This window comes from Necator americanus, chromosome V (genome assembly GCF_031761385.1).
Source record: "Necator americanus strain Aroian chromosome V, whole genome shotgun sequence".
NCBI classification, from domain to species: domain Eukaryota; kingdom Metazoa; phylum Nematoda; class Chromadorea; order Rhabditida; family Ancylostomatidae; genus Necator; species Necator americanus.
The window spans coordinates 5,400,003-5,419,531 of NC_087375.1; the positions used below are offsets into that span (position 1 = coordinate 5,400,003).

Here is a 19,529-nt window from a genome sequence, read left to right on the forward strand (position 1 = left end):
AACAACATAAACAATCCCCGAAACTCAGTAAACGGAAATATATATTTCTTCTATATTAGGCTAGAAGCAGCTATATATCAGCAAACGGTCAATCTTGGCCTTTTTTGGAGCTGTTACTGGTAACCTACTGTTACTTACTGTTACTGTTACTAGTACTGGTATTCATTTTAATCTACTTCCATTGCGACCAAAAATCCCAGAAATCAGACTTAATAGAACGTGGATTACGAAAAAAAAAATCTGAAGGGATGAAACTCGACACTACAAAGTTTACGGTAAAGAATTAAGGAGGCAGTGTCAAGAATTATCGGCTTTAATTCAAGAAAGAAAGAAATACAGGACAGAACTGGATTTTGTCGTATTTGTGATGTAATCATTATCAGTTCATTCAACTCAGTTCGATTTTTTTTCGTTATTTTAATTATTAGTTTCGATAAAATTACTATTGCCTAGAATTTCCAAAGTAAAAATCAAGAGTTATCGGTATTTTAATATCTAGGAGGATTTATTTTAGGGAGTAATCTTTAGGATCTTAAGAGTAGAGCAGAGTTGTCAAGATGATGACTTAGCAAGAAATTATGAGGCAAAGACATGATATACGATAAAAAAAGACAAAATAAACGTCATTAAGTATATCCCAAGAGGAAGTAAGTCTCTGCCCTGGGAAGATATCTACTTTCCCATCTTTGATTCTCTAGAAGAAAAAAAGAGTAATCCAACAGTCAATGATTGTGGACATGTGGAGGGATTTTGAAATATAAAACTCTCTGAGTCTCGAATAAAATCTTAGACATCATCAGATCCTTTGCCGATCCTATTCATAAAAAAGCATGGTGAATTATTGATTACTTTTCGAACATCTGTCTGAAAAAGGATGATAAGCTGCAGATAAAATTTACGTGTACAGGATCTTTCTTTACAAAGGGATCATCGCGAGGCTACGTGGCGCGTCTCATAGTGGATAACGGGCTAACGGCGGAACAAAGTAGCGTGCCCTTATGCTTGATCCGAAACGCAAGTAGATTCGATGGACGGGGTCCCGGTTTCTGCTGTACCAGAATTGACTTGTAATAATCCTGTATCCTGTACGACGGTCCAACCGAAACCCTCCCATCAAGTGACTAGAAGGTGAAAAGGAGGCAGAAATAAGCTTCACCAGTTCACTCTTGGAGGACGCTACGTCGAAACCAGTGGAACAAGAGGCTGGCTTACTATGAATAGCTTTTGGAAACAAGAGACACAGTAACGTGGAAGAGTGCCCTGACTCCGGGGGAAGGCTTGGCACGGCAATGTCAAGAAAGACGATGTTGCAGAAGTTATCCAAACTGCCGAAACGGAGAAGATTAGGATGATCTACGTATATGTGCATACGACAAGTGAATGCGTGAATCTTAAGCGGCATTGAAGATCTGATGGAGCAAGCTAAAAAGATCGAGTATGACTTCACAGTACTGACCAAGACAAGACTACACTACGCTACGCACTAAACATTGCATATGAAGTTTGAGAAAACTGTTCTTAGGAGCATCAACATGAGTACGGCAACGAACATCGGCTCCTTCAAACAATTAACGTCTCGGAGATTGGCGGATGAGAAGATGTGGTTCAACGTCGGCGTTGACTATCTTCCTTTACACTCCAGCATCAAGCTAAAAAGAAGAAGAAGTCTAAGCTTTTCATAAAGACCTAGAGAAGTTCCAGTGAAAAGACTCTGCATTCTACAAGATCGCTGTTGCTGATTCCAATGATAAAATTCCTGAGAAGAACACTGAAAGGTTTCATCCAGTGACACACGTCCTGGAATGGAACGAGCTAGACTAGAGGCTTTCCTAGTTCATCATGGCTACAGAACCCGTCCATGGGAACTTGTAACTTCAAAAGCCCTCTACGTTGGACGTGGGAGGCATCCGCTGGAGGATACCATAACGAAATAGACCACATCATCACTAAGAAGTTGTGCCCCATGGATGTCGCTGTTGTGCCAATGTTTTATTCAATGTTTTATACAGGTTCGGACCATCACGTTCTCTAAGGAAAGTTTTTCTTTACAAGGAAAGAAGAAAAAGCAGCGAAGTTCAGAGAGCGAAATCCCAGAACTCTTCGGTAAGCAAGCAGGCTTTTGGGAAGACCACACTTGCGAGGAATTTTATCGGCTCGTTGAACACGTTCATACGACTTCTACTGTGATCGCTTCGACAGCCATTCCCATTTTCCTCCTCACCGTCTGAGGGAAGACCGACATGTCATTACAGAGGTTTTTCCGCCTAAAGCACGACGTGCTATCATGTCAAAAAGAAATCGTACAGCATAGATTCCCGACAGGATGAGGTCTGATCATCCGAAAAATCTTTCGCCGATCCTCATAAATGCTCCTGCAAGGTTTTCTATGCGTTACCTTTCTGATTGCAGAGTTCCAAATAAGTGGAAGACCACTAGCATCATGTTGTTGTATAAGGAAGGGATCTACATGACATGAAAGACTATTGCCCAAACGTGTTACCGTCCATCGCCCATAAGCTCGTGATCCTTAAGAGAACTGAAGAAGTGCTAGACGAAGAACAGCCACACGAGTAGGGAGAGTTTCGAAAAGGGTTCAGTGCTGCTGAACGGATTCACACTGTTTCGAAACCCATCGAGATTAAGCGAGAGTATAAGACACTGTGTCTCACCCCCATCGACTTAAAGAAGACCTTCGACTTAGTTGAGACGGAGCCAAACCTAGGAGCGTTATATAACCAAGGTGTAATTACTCAGTCAGTACAAATTGGTACTTCGAGAGTTGTACAGTAACTTCACGACCAGAATTCCGACGTGAAGAAAGGGGTCCGAAAGAGTGGTGCAATCTCAGCAAAGATATTTACGCCCACGTTCTAGAACACAACGCGAAAGTCTGGATGGGACGACATGGGAGAGAAGGGTAATGATAGAAACTAAACCATTCGCGCTTGGTTGATGACAGGGTTCTGATGACGTCTAGCATCATCCATGTGGAACGAATGCTAGCAGAATACGAAGAAATAAGTGAACAAGTTCGAAGACATACGAACGCATGAGCTACGTTTATCTCAGTCAAGAAATGAACATGAGAAACGGCCCGACTCCCGAGCTGGGCTGGAAGAAACGAACTACTCAAGGACCGTGTAAGAGCTTTGAGTATAATGTAAAAAAGACCCAGTTCCGCGCTCAATTCTTTGACATCACTGTACTTTCTGCTTCGATCTGTGCTGTAAAGACTTAGTATTTAGCAAACAAGAAGAAAAAACGGTTATCGCCATTGAACGTCCAATTGAAAAAGTGACGCCAAGAGTATCCCGTTTCACACAAGTGATGGAAGGAATCCGAAGTCTTCCCCCTACGTCAGCTATCGAAGATTAGAGACGACGCCACATTTGACAAGGAAAACAAAGTGAGGTCGGCAAAATAGATCGTGAGGCGCTTAAACGAACTCAGACGCGTTTCATCAGAGCCGTAAACGACTGAGTTTCACGCGGTCTCTAACGCACTACAAGGCGCCAGTCGACAGAGCGGTCATATTTCTTCATAGAGCCCGTCAAATAAAAATTTGATGCTCTTCTTGTCTCTTACGAGAGGAGAAACCACTAAGCGACTATCGCACGCGATCTGGACAATCGAAAAATCTACTGCTGCCCGTTCAATCAATTTGGAAAGCAACTAGACTCAAAGTGATCAAGATGAATATTTAGGGAAGGTGCTAACAACAAAAACATTACCAGTACCGATACTTATGACCTATGGTTCTTATAATAATTAATATTCGTATATTAATTAATTATTATTATATTGATTCAATAAATATAATATTAATTAAATGATATACGAATTTGTCAAATTTGTTGTATTCTTACACATCCTCAGCTAGGTGAACATTATTCTCCCTTTATATACGAGTGACTCCAAGTTACCTTCTACCTATGTCTTAAAAATGTCAAATCTTGGTGTTTGAATAAGCAATAGGATTGATGACTGGTTTCTACCGTCACTGCTTGACTGAAGAAAGAAGATGAAATCTTGAATACCTTAAAGTATTAAAGGTTTTTTGTCAATTACATATACAGTAGTGCTCTCATACCCAATACATACTTGAAAGCAAATTCCATTCATGCAAATGTTTCTTGATTCATAGAGACTTGACCTAAATTTACATGGCTACCTAAGCGCCACTTATGCAGTTAAGAACAGTAATACTTAAACATTGTTTAGATTATGCGATAAACGTTGTAGGTTTTTTTTTACTTTTTTTAAGCGGTGAATTTCTAATTCGCCTATGTTCTGTGCCAAAAGACGATGGCAGCCTACTCAATCGATAGACGATATTTATTGAGTACTTTGGTGTGGAAATATCTCTGTTGAAAAAGAATGAAAAATTTAAAACTGCTAAAAAAAAACTGGAAGGAAACTTATGGGACTGTCTAATAGTTAACATCTTCGCTGACCTCAGCTTGTACTGTCCATAGAAATGGCTTGGGTCCATTTTATCTCAAACTGAACAATATTATAAAAATTTGGCTTAATTAACTAAAGGATACACAACAATTAAAAGTAAAGTCAGGATAAAGTCACTGGTGTATCAATCCATTCGGGATGCGCCAACGCGTTTTACTGGGATTCGTAATCTTTGAGGTTTTGGAACGCGTGCTGGCCTATACAATGACTTGCGGGGGCCAGCCGAGGATCAAGTCAGTGTTTTATTCTCCCAGACAAGTCTGGTACCAATTTATCGACCCCGAAGGGATGAAATACTTGGTGAACACTAGGGCGGATCCGAACTCTCGACTGTGTGGCTACAACGGACCTCTAACCGACTGCGCTACACCTGCCCTCACACAACAAATAATACAAAATAAATTCTAAAAAAAGCAATTTGAAAAATTCTCGAAAATTTCTTGGTTGAATGTCGCCTTAGAAGACTAATTCGGTTATTACAACTGTTAGGTGAATGGGTAGACCGAAATGCTCTATATATGCATGGAATTGTGGATTTTTCTTTAGACGTTAATTTTTTTTAATGTCAAACTGTTACGATGAGGCTCATTTCTATGCATACGAAACGAAGAAAAGAAAAAGATAAATCACCTTTGGTCATATCTTACTACTGAACAATTTTTCAAGCATTTAAATCTACTTGAATACATATTTCATGTATTAGAGTATAATCAATAATAAAGGGATAAAGAACAAAGTACATGGCATTGATGAATTCTCACGGGGGGGGGAAAATAAAAAAAAAAAAAAAAATTATTTTAGAAAAAAAAAATTTTTTTTTTTAAAAAAAATTTTTTTTATTTTATTATTGTGGGGTGTGTGATAGTTAGAATAATTTCTACTTTTCAGGACGGGCCTAGGCGATCAGCATTAGAAATTCAGAATTGTTTGAGGTTTACAAACTCGTGCGCATCCTTTCAAAGACATCTGGAGGCTAGCCGATGTGTCAATACAATGTTTTTATTTTCCAAACCCATCTAGTACCAATTTGTCGATCCTGGAGAGGTGAAAGGCTTGGTTGACACACTAGGTCAATTTCAAACCAACGATAGAACACTGAAGACCTTTACCGACTGCACTAACACACTCCCGCCCTCCCCACTCCCTTTCCACTTTCACCTTGAAGCACATACTTTGCGCTTTGAAATATACATTCATGACAATAATAATTTCAGTTATATAATAGCAATAAAAAATTAAAAAATAATAACAAAAACACTGACTTGATCATCGGCTGGCCCCCGGAAGTCATTGTATAGGTCAACACTATTAAAAACGTTCCAAAACCTCAACGATTACGAATTCCAGTGAAACGCGTTGGTGCATCCCAAGTGGATTGATACGCCAGTGACTTTATCCTTTATTCTTTAATAGCAATAGCAATAACAATGACAATAATACTGATTTACTTGACTAAATTGACTTAAACGCCTAGCGGAAGTTATGGCCTAAGGCAGCTCATCCGTATCTTTGCCGAGGTGAATTGTCTTCAAATATTTAAATAACATATAACACGTGCAGGTGGCAATGAAACTTGTATACGCGCCCCCGACAATAATAATAATAATAATAATAATAATAATAATAATAATAATAATAATAATAATAATAATAATAATACGCATAATACATTGCATTTTCAAACTCTAGCCTTAGCAACGTTTACGTATAGCAGTTAGTAGTTATAAACCCCCATTCTTAAAGATAAAACCTCACTTCATCTACAAAATTGGGCATTTTTCACCTGCAACCACAGACATGTAGATCATATTTAATACACAAAATTGCAAATGACTTTTATTTTTAAGCGAATATTTTTAATTTGTTTGTACATATAGTAACAAAAACAACGAAACTTCTTTTCTTCGTCTTCATGATCTTGCCTAAAATGATTCAACGTTTCCAACCTCAAATAGAGATTTTTTTAGCGCAACTAATTTTTCCAAGTGGAATTCATTTTTAAAAAAATTGATCTAAATTGATTAGCTCACCTGTTTGATGCGGCCACCGCGCACGAATTGATCGTTTGATTTTTTCTTTTCCTGAAAGATACGTTGAATGGTTTAGGGGAAATCTATGAAAAACCAAAATAAAAGCAAAAACAGAAGAAATAAAAATAAAAATAAAAACAAAAACATACCGGATATGCTGACAAACTTCTTTCAGTGTTAACAATCCCCTCTTCTACCTATAATTTCGAATTATTTTTTCAATATTTATTACTTATTATTATTTAATTTTACAACTCGAATATTCTATGCTAACGTTTATGAGGAAAAGACGGCTATAAAAACTGTAAGATTTCTAAAAAAAATAAAGCTACAGACCTGGCAAGCATAACATTCATTCCCATTTTCAGCTAGACAGTATTTACAGAATGTAGCAGGGCATTCGATGCAAAAGTACAGTTGAGCTGGTTTCATATTTTGCTAAAAAAAAGGTGTTTACTCTGAAAATTCTTTCGAGGGATCGTTTTAGAGGAGAAAAAATAAGGGAAAATAAAGAAATTAACTATTTTATGTGGAAAATTTCCGAACATTGGTTTTCTTCAACTATCTTGTGATGGAACCTCCAGTGAGACTCCATAAGCTTCCAGACTTAAGTCAAAATTGACAGAAATGTGGAGAAAGAGAAACCATAGTTTTAACTTGAACAAATGGAGAAAAAAATTCCATGGAACTACGAGAACCTAACTGCTTGGAGTAGATTTCACTCTTCAATTTTCATGTTACTTTCCGGTACCCAAGAAAAAAACTCACCTGACACATTAGACATTGCCCAGTATTGAAAAGATGATCAAGAATATTCAACTTGAACCAAGATTGATATGATAGCCAACCTCTAAAAGTTTTTTTTTTCTTGAAAAGAGATATTTTAAAAAAAAAGCACGAGAGTTTTCTCACCCTTCATCATTTTCTTCATTAATTTTCCATCTGTCTACAATAAATCGAATTCTTGCTCTAGCTTCTTGGCGATGTTTTAGCCTTAGAAAGAGTACCTAGGAATTTTTTCTTACAATACAACTAGAAACAGTGTGAATAGATTGAAATAATGTTAACAACCTTATTGTAAAGATATATTATCCGAACACGATCTCTAAGTGGAAACATAAATGGCATAAAATGATTGATGATCACTCGTTTGACCACAAACGAGAAAATCACCTGAAAATTTCTGTTATTCAATTTTTACAGTTTTTAAAAGCATACTCTCCTTGAAGTCTGAACAACTTCTTGAAGGCTACACCAAAAGAACTGAGAGATTGCAAAGAATTTCTTGCATTTGTTATTTCCCGCACTAGTTTTCTTTATATCTTAAAATAGGTCCAAAGTGTAAATTTAACCTAAATCCCTGAGATGAGTAACGTTCTCATTCACTGGTTTTTTTGTGACCTTTTGCATCTCATAAAAAACGTGCAAGAACCATTCTCTAGGAACTGAATCAAAACGAAGAAAAACAGCACAAAGTTAGGGGATTTTTTTGTGTTTTTTTCTTCTTCAGCCACCGAAGAACAGTAAAGGTACTTTTTTTTTGAAGAACATACAGCTCAAAAAGAAACTGTGTGGTGAGTGAATTTGTGAGAAAATTCAACCACGTTAGGAGAAAATCAACAATGGTTTCAGCAACAGAAGTTTTAGGAATCTCCTTTTGCAAAAAGCGCTCATAAAATTTTTCTCTTATGGTCTACATTCTTTTCATTCAGAGAGAAGAATAATCAAAAAAGTTAATAGTCAGTTTAGAAATAGTTATATATTATTATATATTATTATATATTAATAATATATTATTATATTCCCGAATATTCCTTATATTGGGCCTTCTCATATCTTTTTCCCCACTTCTAATCTTATGCATTTTGAGATTCGCAAAATGTTCTGTTCTAGGAGTTGCTTAAGGATGACGAAGCAACTTTACGAGCTGACCGATGCATTGCGCGATAAACGCTCAAAACATCTTAAATCTGCACTGCTGCATTAGTACATAAGAATTCACATGCGAAGGTGACTCGGAAATTTCTTGACGGCCTGAGCTGGACGATAATGTCCAATCCAACTATTACCAGTTCCTTATTAATGGGCTGAAGCTGCAAAAAAATGAAAAAAAAAATAAAAGGAAAATTTTAGAGTCATCGTTGACCTCATGAGCGTATTCATCGACTTTTTGCAGTTTCTTTCTTTATGGACAAAGGACTTAAGGTTTTGCTCATTAAAGGCAGCGCACCAGTATTTCGAAGTGTTGTGGAAATCACAGCAAAAACCAAGAGTTTGTGTAGTAGATTGCTGAATCCGTTCGCTCGTTCGTTGCTTCGGTCATTATTCCCCCAGTCATCGCGGAAAATGGCGTTGGAACCGCTTTAGTTCCTACTAGGTACGTTAAAACGCACCTCTGTGTACACGTCGCGGTTCCCTCAGCAGCCTATTTATTGGCTTCACTCAAATAGGCCGGTGAGAAGACATCACTGTCATTCGACCGCTGGCACTCTGATGCGCGTGCACAAGAACGGGGCGTTCCAACTGAAATCGTCGTAAAAAAAGTCGCGTCTTCCACGAAACTTCCCGAACTCCACGCTTTTGCTGTGATTTTTGCACCAAATCAGAAATAGTGATACGCCGCCTTTATTTCGCTACATGTTGCTGATAATGATGGTACTTACATTGCTGATCCCTGACTTGTACATATAAAAGAAAAGAATCTGGCCTTCTTTTTTAAAATTGGGGAAGAAGATTTGCAAAGAAACTGCGCGGATTCCACGCGACTCCTTTTCGTAACCTCTAAAGGACGCGTATCGCGGACGCGACAAGGCCCCCAGCTCTCCTCGCTTTCGCGCCTTTTCGCTCTGCCCACTTTCGCCGCTATAAAAGGGGTAGTTCCGTGTTTCGAAACGCATTCTCCATTCCTTCCAGTCATCTGGCAAGCGGTAGCCAGAACGGGCTCAGGGAGCGGATGCGATCGGTACGAACAAAACCGCACCTTAAGAGCAATACCATCAGCCAAAAGGAAGAGGAGGAGCTGCAGCATGATAGAGGTAACCGGCGTCCTTGAGGTCGTCCGAGGGAGAGGAGCACACTCCCGCGACTAGTACTTCGCTCACACGTCCGGGGATTTGTACTTGCCGGGGCCGTGAGCGGCTGGTTAGGCCCCGCCCTCTTCACATTGTATAGCGAAACCATTCGCTATTATTACTGCTGCCGTCGAGGAGGACGTAATGGTTGCAACTACAGATAGTACACCGAAAACGACGTTAACTCCACAATCGTCATCCTTTTTGAATCACTTGTCATTGTTCTTCGCCTGTGCACGTGGGGCGGTGTGCCCCCAATTTCTGTATTCAGTTCATTTGTTTGTATTCATTTGTTTGCATCTATTTGTTGGTATTTATTTGTTCGTTGATGTCGTTGATTATTCGTTAATGTAACTATCTGTTAGTGCGTAGATAAAGGTTTAAACCCCAGTATCTCAAGGTCTAACCTGCGGTGGCGTACTGACGGCAAACGACTAAAAACCGGCGTAGCCCTCAACCGAGGAAAGGCGAGCACACAAAAGGATAAGCCGTCACACACATTGTATTGTTGTGCATTTGCGTAGTTTGGGATAAAGGCTAAGTATTCATTGTGCATTGTATACAGTCGAGTGCACAGGGGCCACAAAGGAGTGACTGAGCAAATCGTATGTACATGTAAAGTGTATGTATGTGTTTTACCACGGGGCTCAAAGAGCCCGGGCGCCCGAACGGCGGCGGCCAGTGGTACCACAAGTGACGGGACACAATGTACGTGCTGGCATGAGGCCAGAGTAAGAGGAAAGTGCAGTGAGGTATGGCACAACCTAAGGGGCTCCAAGTTAAAGTCCCGCGGGGTGGGTGAACCATCGATACCGACCCAAGCCCAGCTGGCTACCATCCTCTCGTGCGGATCAACTCTAATCCTGACGATCTGCACATTTTTATTTTTTTCTTAGTTCTTCATTCATATTAGTTATATAAATCAGTTAACTGAAGAAATAAACCATTTTCTTTTACCTGTAATAGTAGTGAGAGAAACAACGGTAAAGCGATCCATGTGAAAATATGTTGAAAATTTGGTCTTTGTGGTGGCATGAGGCAGTGTGCATTTGTCATACTCTTGAAAATGTTTGTTTCAGAAGCCTGATAAGAATTATGGGATCTTTCAAGAGTAGAACCACTCACATTGTCCACTTCGATTGTACGATTTTCAGCAATCATTGCTCGAACAAAATTCGCCACTACTCCATCCCCTTTTACCTGTAACAACAAACACTTATATTTGTCCACGTGACCGCATCCTTCCTGTGTAGCGCAAATCAAAGCGCTCACTCTTCGCTTCTCGATCACCCCACCGTGGATAAATGTCGAGACCTATGCTTTCCTTTGATATGAATCGAAGTTCTTTCATAATTAAAATCAGTTCAACAAAATAGACGAGCATTTTTCCGTAGGTGTTCATGTCATTATAATTATTTTATTAGTATTATTGATGTGTTTCTTTTTGTTTATTTTTTATGCAAGAAAAAACATAGTGATAAAAGCAAACCTCAATAGCAGCGCTGGACGAGCCGAGTTGTTCAATTTTAGTATGGGAAGCAGAAACCACCTATAAAGAATACGTCTTATTATCATTTTATTTACTATGTTATATTGTTTTATATTTTTCACTTCATTTTATTTTATATTATTTTAATTTTACTATTATCAGTCTTATTTACTAGAAGATTTCTAAAAGAAAAGGAAATAAAAAAATGATGTCACGCACAGCATTCAGGAACGCGTAAAGGTAGTAATCCATAAATACCAGGAGCGTTGCTACGAATGTGGCTACAAACCAGGTTATCAGAGATCCTTTTGCTCGATCAAGTTCTGATCTCGTTGGTGCGCTGGAATAATAGAATTATGGATCGATAACAGGGCATACAGATAACAAAACAGGCAAAAAAATCATAGTTCACCGATCAATTCGATCTAACGAAGAAAGGTTATTGACTCATTCACTACATGCATTTACGTTCATGTGGATGACTTCAACACGTCTATTAAGAATCGCTAACTTTTCTGGCTGGCAGCACACTTTCTCCGCTCTCTATCGTGTTCTTTGCCGCAGTTTTCCAGACGAGCATAAGTATTTACACTAATTGCCCTCTCATTTCATTTATAACTTCGGTTATGATAAATAAAGAATAAGGATAAACGGTCTTGCGTTAATCAATCCGCTTGGGATCTTCCACTGCTCTATCACTGAGGAGGATTCGAGCCATGACCGATCGTGCAGGCAGCGGAACCTCTAACTGACTGCGCTACACCCGCCCCGTCATGATAAATATCTATGACATTTATCTTATATAAATATCCATGATATTTATCTTTTTAGTAGTCTTCGCACTGCAATAAAGTGGATAAAGAGTGTGGAGTGTCTGGCATTAATCAATCCGCTCGGAATGATCCGCTATCCTCACTTCAATTCAGAATTGTTTGAGGTTTACGAACGAGTGTCTAGCCCACACAGAGTTGCTGGGGTTAGCTTATGTATAAGGTCAGTGTTTTAATCCTTCCAGACAGGTTGAGCACCAATTCATCGATCCCGGAAGGATGAAAGGTTTGGTTGGCATTAGACCGTACCACCGGTCGCGATCGCGCACGGCTACAATAGAAAATCCTACCGATAGCGTTACATCAGCCCTAAACTACAACAAATACGACAATATTAGATGTTAACAACCTTTTGCTTTGTACCTTTCTCAATTAGTAAAAAAAACAACAAGCACCTAATAATTACCGTATCAACGGAACGTTTCCAAAAGAAAATCGAAAGAGAATGTCGGAAGACCTTCACGATAATATGAAAGATATCACCTTAACACCTTCAACAACTTCCAGTTCCTCATTTCTGCTGAAGAGATATATCGAATCGCTTGTTGACCACATAGCTCTCGATGATGATCGATTTGCCAAAAAATGCTGGAATCGAACAGCTTGTGCACTACATAGTTCTAAGTCCAAAAAACCAAGCCTCAAGAGATCTTGACAACTTTTTCCCGAGAATTTAAATTCGAAAGAAAACTTACCTAGTGATGAAACAGTTGTTGAAATCTACATCTGTTTTATAGTTTTCAATCATGTTTACAGAATCACGAAAAATTTCATAGACATAAAAAATAAATAGTGCTTGCACTACCTGGGAAACAGTTTTCAGCACCACCTGTAACGTTTGCGACTGCGAACGAATGGTCACCTCATAGAAAAATTACACAAAAATCCTTGCAAACCTTAACGTAATTTGCTCCAATACTTACAAACATCTTCAATTCAGTGACTTGAAAGACATTTTCAAATCGCGGCATTTCGACGAGTAGTACGTGCAACTGGAAGAACAAGCACGACATACCGTAATAAATCAATAAATCAGCATATCTCTAGCTCACATTAGCTTGAAGTTCATTATCCAAGCTATCGGTGATATTGATAAGATCGTTCACGTCTCCTTCCATGGAACCACTCATCTGGGCATTTTCCATGTGTTTCTGACAAGCTGATAGCGACTGTAGTCGTCTTTGCATAATCTTAAGCATACGGTAGCTTTCATATGTCTGACTGATTTTGCAGAAGAAAATTATTTGCTATTGTTTGACTATTCATACGAATAGTACGTTAACGCAATATATGATTTCTTAAAAATCGGACAAATTATAGATACGTGGTTACAGGGCGTTCGACTGGCTCCTACGCCTCTAGATGGCTCGGATATTCTTCCTGATTCCGCCGACCAATCAGCACCCAAATCCTTTAATTCCAAAATTGCAAATTTAAAGCGCAAAATGTGACATTGGGGCGAGTGTGGCGCAGTCGGTTAGAGGTCCGTCGTAGCCACACGGTCGAGGGTTCGAATCCGCCCTAGTGCTCACCAAGCCTTTCATCCCTCCGGGGTCGATAAATTGGTACCAGACTTGTCTGGGAGGATAAAAACACTGACTTGATCATCGGCTGGCCCCCGCAAGTAATCGTATAGGCCAACACGCGTTCCAAAACCTCAACGATTACGAATTCCAGTAAAACGCGTTTGCGCATCCCAAGTGGATTGATACGCCAGTCCTTTATCCTTTATCCTTTTTAATGTGACATTCAAAATGAGGTACATGTAGCGGGGTTGTGAAATGGAACCGGAATCCAGAGCGCTAAGTGCCGGCCCTTACATATTGGCGGGCGATGGGAATGCTAGAGTAGAGAGATAAAAGATAAAAAAATAAAATATAAGAAAAAAATAAAATAGAAATATAAAATAAAAATATAAAAATAAAATAAAGATATTTATTTATTATCTATATATTATCTATATTATCTATTATTATATTATATATATTATCTATATTATATCTATATTATCTTATTTATTTCATATATATATATATATATATATATATATATATATATACATGAAATAAATAAGATAATAAAAAAGGATAAAGTCTCTGGCGTATAAATTCACTTGGGATGTTTCAACGCGTTTTACTGCAATTCGTAATCGTTGAAGCTTTGGAGTTTTTGGCACTGATTGGCACTATTTCACCAAAAAACGCGATTTTTCTAATTTCGAGGAGAGGTATTAGTTGTGAATCGTTATTCTGGCAAGTTGTATTTTGTGCTATCGGTAGTCTGGCAAGTTGTACTTAGTGGCTCACGTAGCATTTCCCATCTGCTTCCTGGTAAATGTTTTTTTATGATTGCATATCTGTAGTCATTAGCGTCGAGCCTCTTCCACTTACTTCTGAATAAAGCTGACCTTAGTTAGCAAAGGTCATTCTCCATTTTATCGCCTTTTGGTGCAATTTTGCGACTTTTCGCAAAGGCATTAATGTGAAAAATGCCTTCATATTTGTGCCTTGTATCGATTTTATTTGCAATTTCTCATTATTTGTGCTTTGTATTCGATTGAAGTTGTATCTTTTGGCCTAATTTTCCAAGTTTCAGATAAAACTGTATCTAAACCATGTTGGTCAACAGAAGCGCAGAAATCCGGGTGGCAAGCAAGAACCTCTGGTGCGAGTTTACACTAGAGCGGTTTCGAGCAGTCAGTCGATAATGCTGTAGCTACATCCGGTACCTCATAGCGGTTGCGCCACTCCTTCCCTAGCAGGGAGATGCCAACTGCGATCATCTCGCCGTCGCGTCGAATGAAAAATTCGTGTGCTGGAACGAAAAATCCCTCTCTAGTCACTATCCCACATTTTTCTACTACTTTCAGTTTCTAGAAAAAAATGACAAGCGCTTAGAAAGGTCTATGGTCCGCTGGATAAAGGATTCTATCAGACTTCTTCAACATTCTAAAGCCCAAGAAATTTCCCTAATTCACCGCATTTGAATCACTTGTGTGGATTTTGTCTGATATGTGGATTTTTCAAATGTATGGCATGTACATGTACATGTACAAACGATACAATGAGATCAGCGAGACTTTTTCTTCTTTTACATTCAAAAGATATTATCGATTACCTGGTTGTGAATATTTGGCGTCATTCATACTCACATATTTTTCTCTATAACTATATCTCTATAACTCACGTTACATGCTTCTTCTGCATTAAGTTTAGGACACACAAAATACATTAAATACCATGGCATTGCTTCAAAACATTTGTCCTAAAACATTATGGGATTGTACTGAACGCTTGAAGGTGAATTGTCATGGTAAAATTAAAGGCATCACTCCAGGAATCTGAGGTAGCACGGATTTCAGGTGGAGTATTTGTATACAGGATAATAGAGATATATGGATATGGATATGGAGAGGGGGTGATTCCGTCCATTTCTTTCTAATTGCCGTAAAAAACGGCCCGAAAGATACGGCTTCGGGCGTCGTCCTAGCGCACTCTTTTCCACATTTTTTTTTCATTTCACAAATTTTCGACTGGAGCGCGCCAGTCTTGTGTGGTACCCCGTCTTCCGAGCCGTTTTTTTACGGCAATTAGAAAGAAATGGACGGAATCACCTTTCTTTCCATAATCCACTACTATCCCTTATAAGAATAATCCACCTGAAATCTGCACCACCTCAGATTCGTGAGGTGATGCCTTTAACAAATAGAAGCCAAACCTTCACTGATGACATTAGATCACGACATTTGTCAACTCCTTTTATGAACACGTCGTTACATCTTTTCGAGATTCGCTTAGCAATTTGTCGACCTTGCTAAAATTATGAAATTTTTCGAGTGAATATGTAATTTTTCATGATTTTCACACTTATGTTTTGAAGTATCCTACAGATGTCTTGAATTCTGTCCAAGCAGGTTTCGTTTTCAATAGTTTATCCGCTTTTTCCTTTGACGTTCCAAGTGCGTCCCGTTCGTCGTTCTTTTTCTGTTCAATAGGTTCCTGTTCATCCTTCATAAGTGCATCCAATGCTTTTCTCTGCGCATAGCTCTGGAAAAAATATTCTACGGTACAATACAGGAGGAAAACCCTGCAATGATTACTTCAATCTAGAGAAACTTTACGAACATTAAGTTGATCATCACGTTCCTCCATTTTTTTATCCTCACTCGTTCGAGATGCTTTAATTTCAGCCATAAATGGTGTTAATATGCTCCGTATTTTCTTGACTAAATCTCTTAACATTTGTAGTCCAACTTCTAAAAAATAAAGTCATATTTTGGCCACAAAAATGCATTGAGTTTACCTATTTGCTTTTCTAGTACAGCTTCAACAGGACCAGTAAGCATTGAAACACGATTCGAAGCAATTTTTGCTTGTAATTCCAAATGACAAAGCAGAATCTCTGCAGTTCTCTGCAATTTTCGAACTTCATAGCAAAAAAATAGGCAGAAAAAGATCTTTTCAAAAGTAAAATTTTCCATGAACCTGATAGTTGCTCACGATATTCGAAATTGGTCCATCGTTAAGGTTATCCAGGATTAAGAGCGAAAGTGGTGCTGAATATTGTTTGATAGTTAAAGGGAAATAGATATACCGTAAACATCTGAGAGTATTCAAGACGATGTGAGTCCTTTAATCAGGCAAAATGACCTTGATTAAGAAACAAACTGTAGAGAAACTAGGATCTTACTGAGGTATGACACTTCTGAGTACAAAAAACTACGAAGAAGGAAAATGTGCAACAAAAATGAAAATAACAAAAATGAAAATGTGTTAACCTATCTCTCACAATCCAATATTTCTTTTCAAATAAATAATAAATAACTGCAAATTCTCCTGAACTTTTAGAATTTTCAAAAACCATATCCAGATCTTCAAATGGGACTCTCATTTTTCTTGCATCAAATTATCGTTATCTAATTACACACTACTACTACTACTAATTCCATAATTATATTCACTGGTTACAAATAATTGTCGTAACGCATTATTTGAATTGACCGCAGTTACTTGTAAATTTTATATAAAATATTATAAATTATAATATCTAATGTGACCGCGTAAAAAAAAATCTGTACGTAAAATACTAAGATAGTACTTAGATAATCAGAAAATAGTTTGGAAAAGCTGTGAGAATTCTTCGACTTCGCAAAAATTCAAAATATTTCAAGCCAGTAAGATCTCCCGCTTGAATTGTTAATTTTTTTCGATCCATTTATGAAATCTCCAAGAGTGTATGACCAGATCACTTGAAAAATGGTAAAAATTACTGTAACTATCGCAGAACCATTATAAATACTATTAATAAGAATTACTATTAAGAAATAAGAATCATAAGAGTTCAAGATTGGGACAAAACGAAAAATTGATAGACTTTTTCCTCAGTTCTCAGTTGCCCCACCTTAAAAGGGGAAATTTTTGCGGATCTATCAGTTTTTGCATGAATTGTAGCGAAGATTCCGAAATTCAATGAAGCAAGAAGATGATGTACGAGGAGACGCGTGAATGTAAAAAAAACAAGCTTCCCAGAAAAAAATACCAAAGAATCGAGCTGAAAAACAAAATGAGATTCGATGAAAGAAATAAAGCGATCGATGTAAAGCGCTTGAAGTCGTCCATTGATCCCTTGGTCAGGCAGATCTCTATGATCCATCCTCTTAGACACGGATTCTTGTTTCTTTTTTCTTGCTCTTCTTTTTTTTACTCCTTTCAACTGTGTTAACGAATGGAAAACCATATTTGGGTCAGAATACAACACCGCTACTGACTAATGTCCCAAAATCCATCACAAACCGTCAGAACTCTTGGGAATGTGAAAGATTGGAACTTGAAAATATCATTGGAAAGCAAATAAACTTCTAATTTCAAATATATTTCAGAAATTTTGTTCAGACAAATGTGTGGCCTGTGGCCTGTAGCCTGAAAGCAAGTAAAATTTTCCCAACCTTCATACTGTTACACTTTATTAATTAATTAAAGATAATTATTATACTCTCACTTCTCTAATCCTGCCATTGGCATATCTGGGTAGTAAATCTCCGTGGAATGAAGATTCGAAACAAGACTGAGCGAGCAAAATGAGATGGAGTGTGAGGGGCTTAAATAATGTTCTCAGCATTCGCTCGGGAAACTCGGCTGTGGTAGATCATGGCCGTTAATCTGGTCGATCCCCAGTGAAATTACACAACCCAGTGGAATTAGAAAAGGATCTTACAGTGCGGCAAAAAGAAGATTGAGTAAAATCTACTACCAATTCAAACGCTCATTCTAAGAACATAACAAAAAATTTGAGAACTGAAAAATTGAAAAAAAATTGAATTGAGAAAAAATTTTCCATCCTGAGAAACTAATGAGCAACCGACGACAAGATGAAGTTCGAATGACTAACCTTGTCCATTTTTTCCCATGGCTCCAAATAAAACGCAAAGCAAAGCGCAACGAAACATCTAAACAGCGGTTTTTTAATATTTTCTTCCCTTTAATCGTAAGGTTACAGATGTGCTTGTCGCTGGTGATGGTCTCTACGCTTTTGATAGGTATCGATGATGTGTGGTGCCTAATCGAAAAAAAGTGACGAAAAGTAAAACTATGTGTTTATCGAATGTACACTTTTTTTCAACGTTTATACTCACCGGACTGAGCGTAAAAGCACAAGCAGTCGATAATATCATAAACCATTTAAAAGTTACACCATAAACGTAATGAAAATCAGCAAAATTCAATCGTTTCCATCCAAGATAATAAAGCGATGAACAGAAAAGAATCCCAATAATCAAATTTATCAGCAACCGTAAACGATGGTAGTCTCCAATTTCACTTTAAAAGAAAAATTCATAACTCTTTTTACATCATATTATTAATAGTCATATTCATTTTCATCGTACACTGGATGGAGAAAAGAAAAAATCAATAGAATGGACAGAGTGGATCGATTCCTAGGGGGTCCTTTAACGAGTTCGACCTCAGTTCAGAATCCATAGGATAGCCTCCGGAGAAGAAATGCCTCTAGTAAGTGTTTTTATCCTCCCAAATCACAAGTCTGTTACCAATTTATCGACTCAGCGGGGATGAAAAACTTCGTTGACACTACGGCGGTGTCGAACCATCGATCGTGTAGTCGCAGCAGAACCTCTTACCGTCTGCGCTACGCACCCGCTGGACACATTTGAATCATACATCATGCATTTTTGTGCTTTTATTACATATATGCATGCTTATCTCGTTCGTAGGAAGAATGTTTTTAGATTTTTTTTTTGCTGTAAAAATTTGGATAGCTTGGAATCGATGCGTTGAAAAAAAAAACGAAACGAAACGTTGACTTTAATAAGGTTATAAGTGAAAAGAGTGGACTAACCTCCTCAGAAAATAATCCTCTAAAAAACCAACTCCAGTTTTTCTACGAATCTTCGAACGGCGAGCATCCGTAAAGTAACCTGTGGCTACCATCGCGGTGCTTAACGAAATGAAACTTTCCATCTACCTGAATTGATACTGGTGCTGTGATAAATATGTATTTAACTCTATCTATTTGGAGCTTATCCAGGGATTCGGCAAAGAAATTTGAATCCAATAAATAACAAGCTCCAGGCAATTCAGAAATTAAGAAAAATCTCATTTGTTAGTGTTTACAAACTATATGCAACTTA

The 19,529-nt window shown here is 38.0% G+C and overlaps 1 protein-coding gene across 3 annotated transcripts; it reads right to left on the reverse strand.

The window, feature by feature from the left end:
- Nucleotides 1-6,374: 6,374 nt before the first annotated feature.
- RB195_012979 (uncharacterized protein) lies at nt 6,375-19,359 on the reverse strand (the record flags this gene model as incomplete). 3 transcript variants are annotated; one of them, XM_064202599.1, is made up of 24 exons in its annotated part: nt 6,375-6,386; nt 6,495-6,545; nt 6,644-6,691; nt 6,831-6,932; nt 7,263-7,344; nt 7,407-7,501; nt 7,566-7,667; nt 10,523-10,624; nt 10,691-10,765; nt 11,055-11,114; nt 11,274-11,394; nt 12,368-12,472; nt 12,580-12,713; nt 12,808-12,876; nt 12,937-13,074; nt 15,071-15,148; nt 15,602-15,697; nt 15,772-15,930; nt 16,009-16,139; nt 16,187-16,295; nt 16,369-16,439; nt 18,272-18,329; nt 18,516-18,699; nt 19,238-19,359. In XM_064202599.1, the coding sequence occupies 24 exons, from the start codon at nt 19,357-19,359 to the stop codon at nt 6,375-6,377; spliced, it is 2,304 nt and encodes a 767-aa protein (XP_064058480.1). The 3 variants fall into 3 exon arrangements, with proteins under 3 accessions (XP_064058480.1, XP_064058482.1, XP_064058481.1); XM_064202600.1 differs by having other exon boundaries at nt 12,781-12,876; XM_064202601.1 differs by lacking the exon at nt 7,566-7,667 and having other exon boundaries at nt 12,781-12,876.
- Nucleotides 19,360-19,529: the final 170 nt, after the last annotated feature.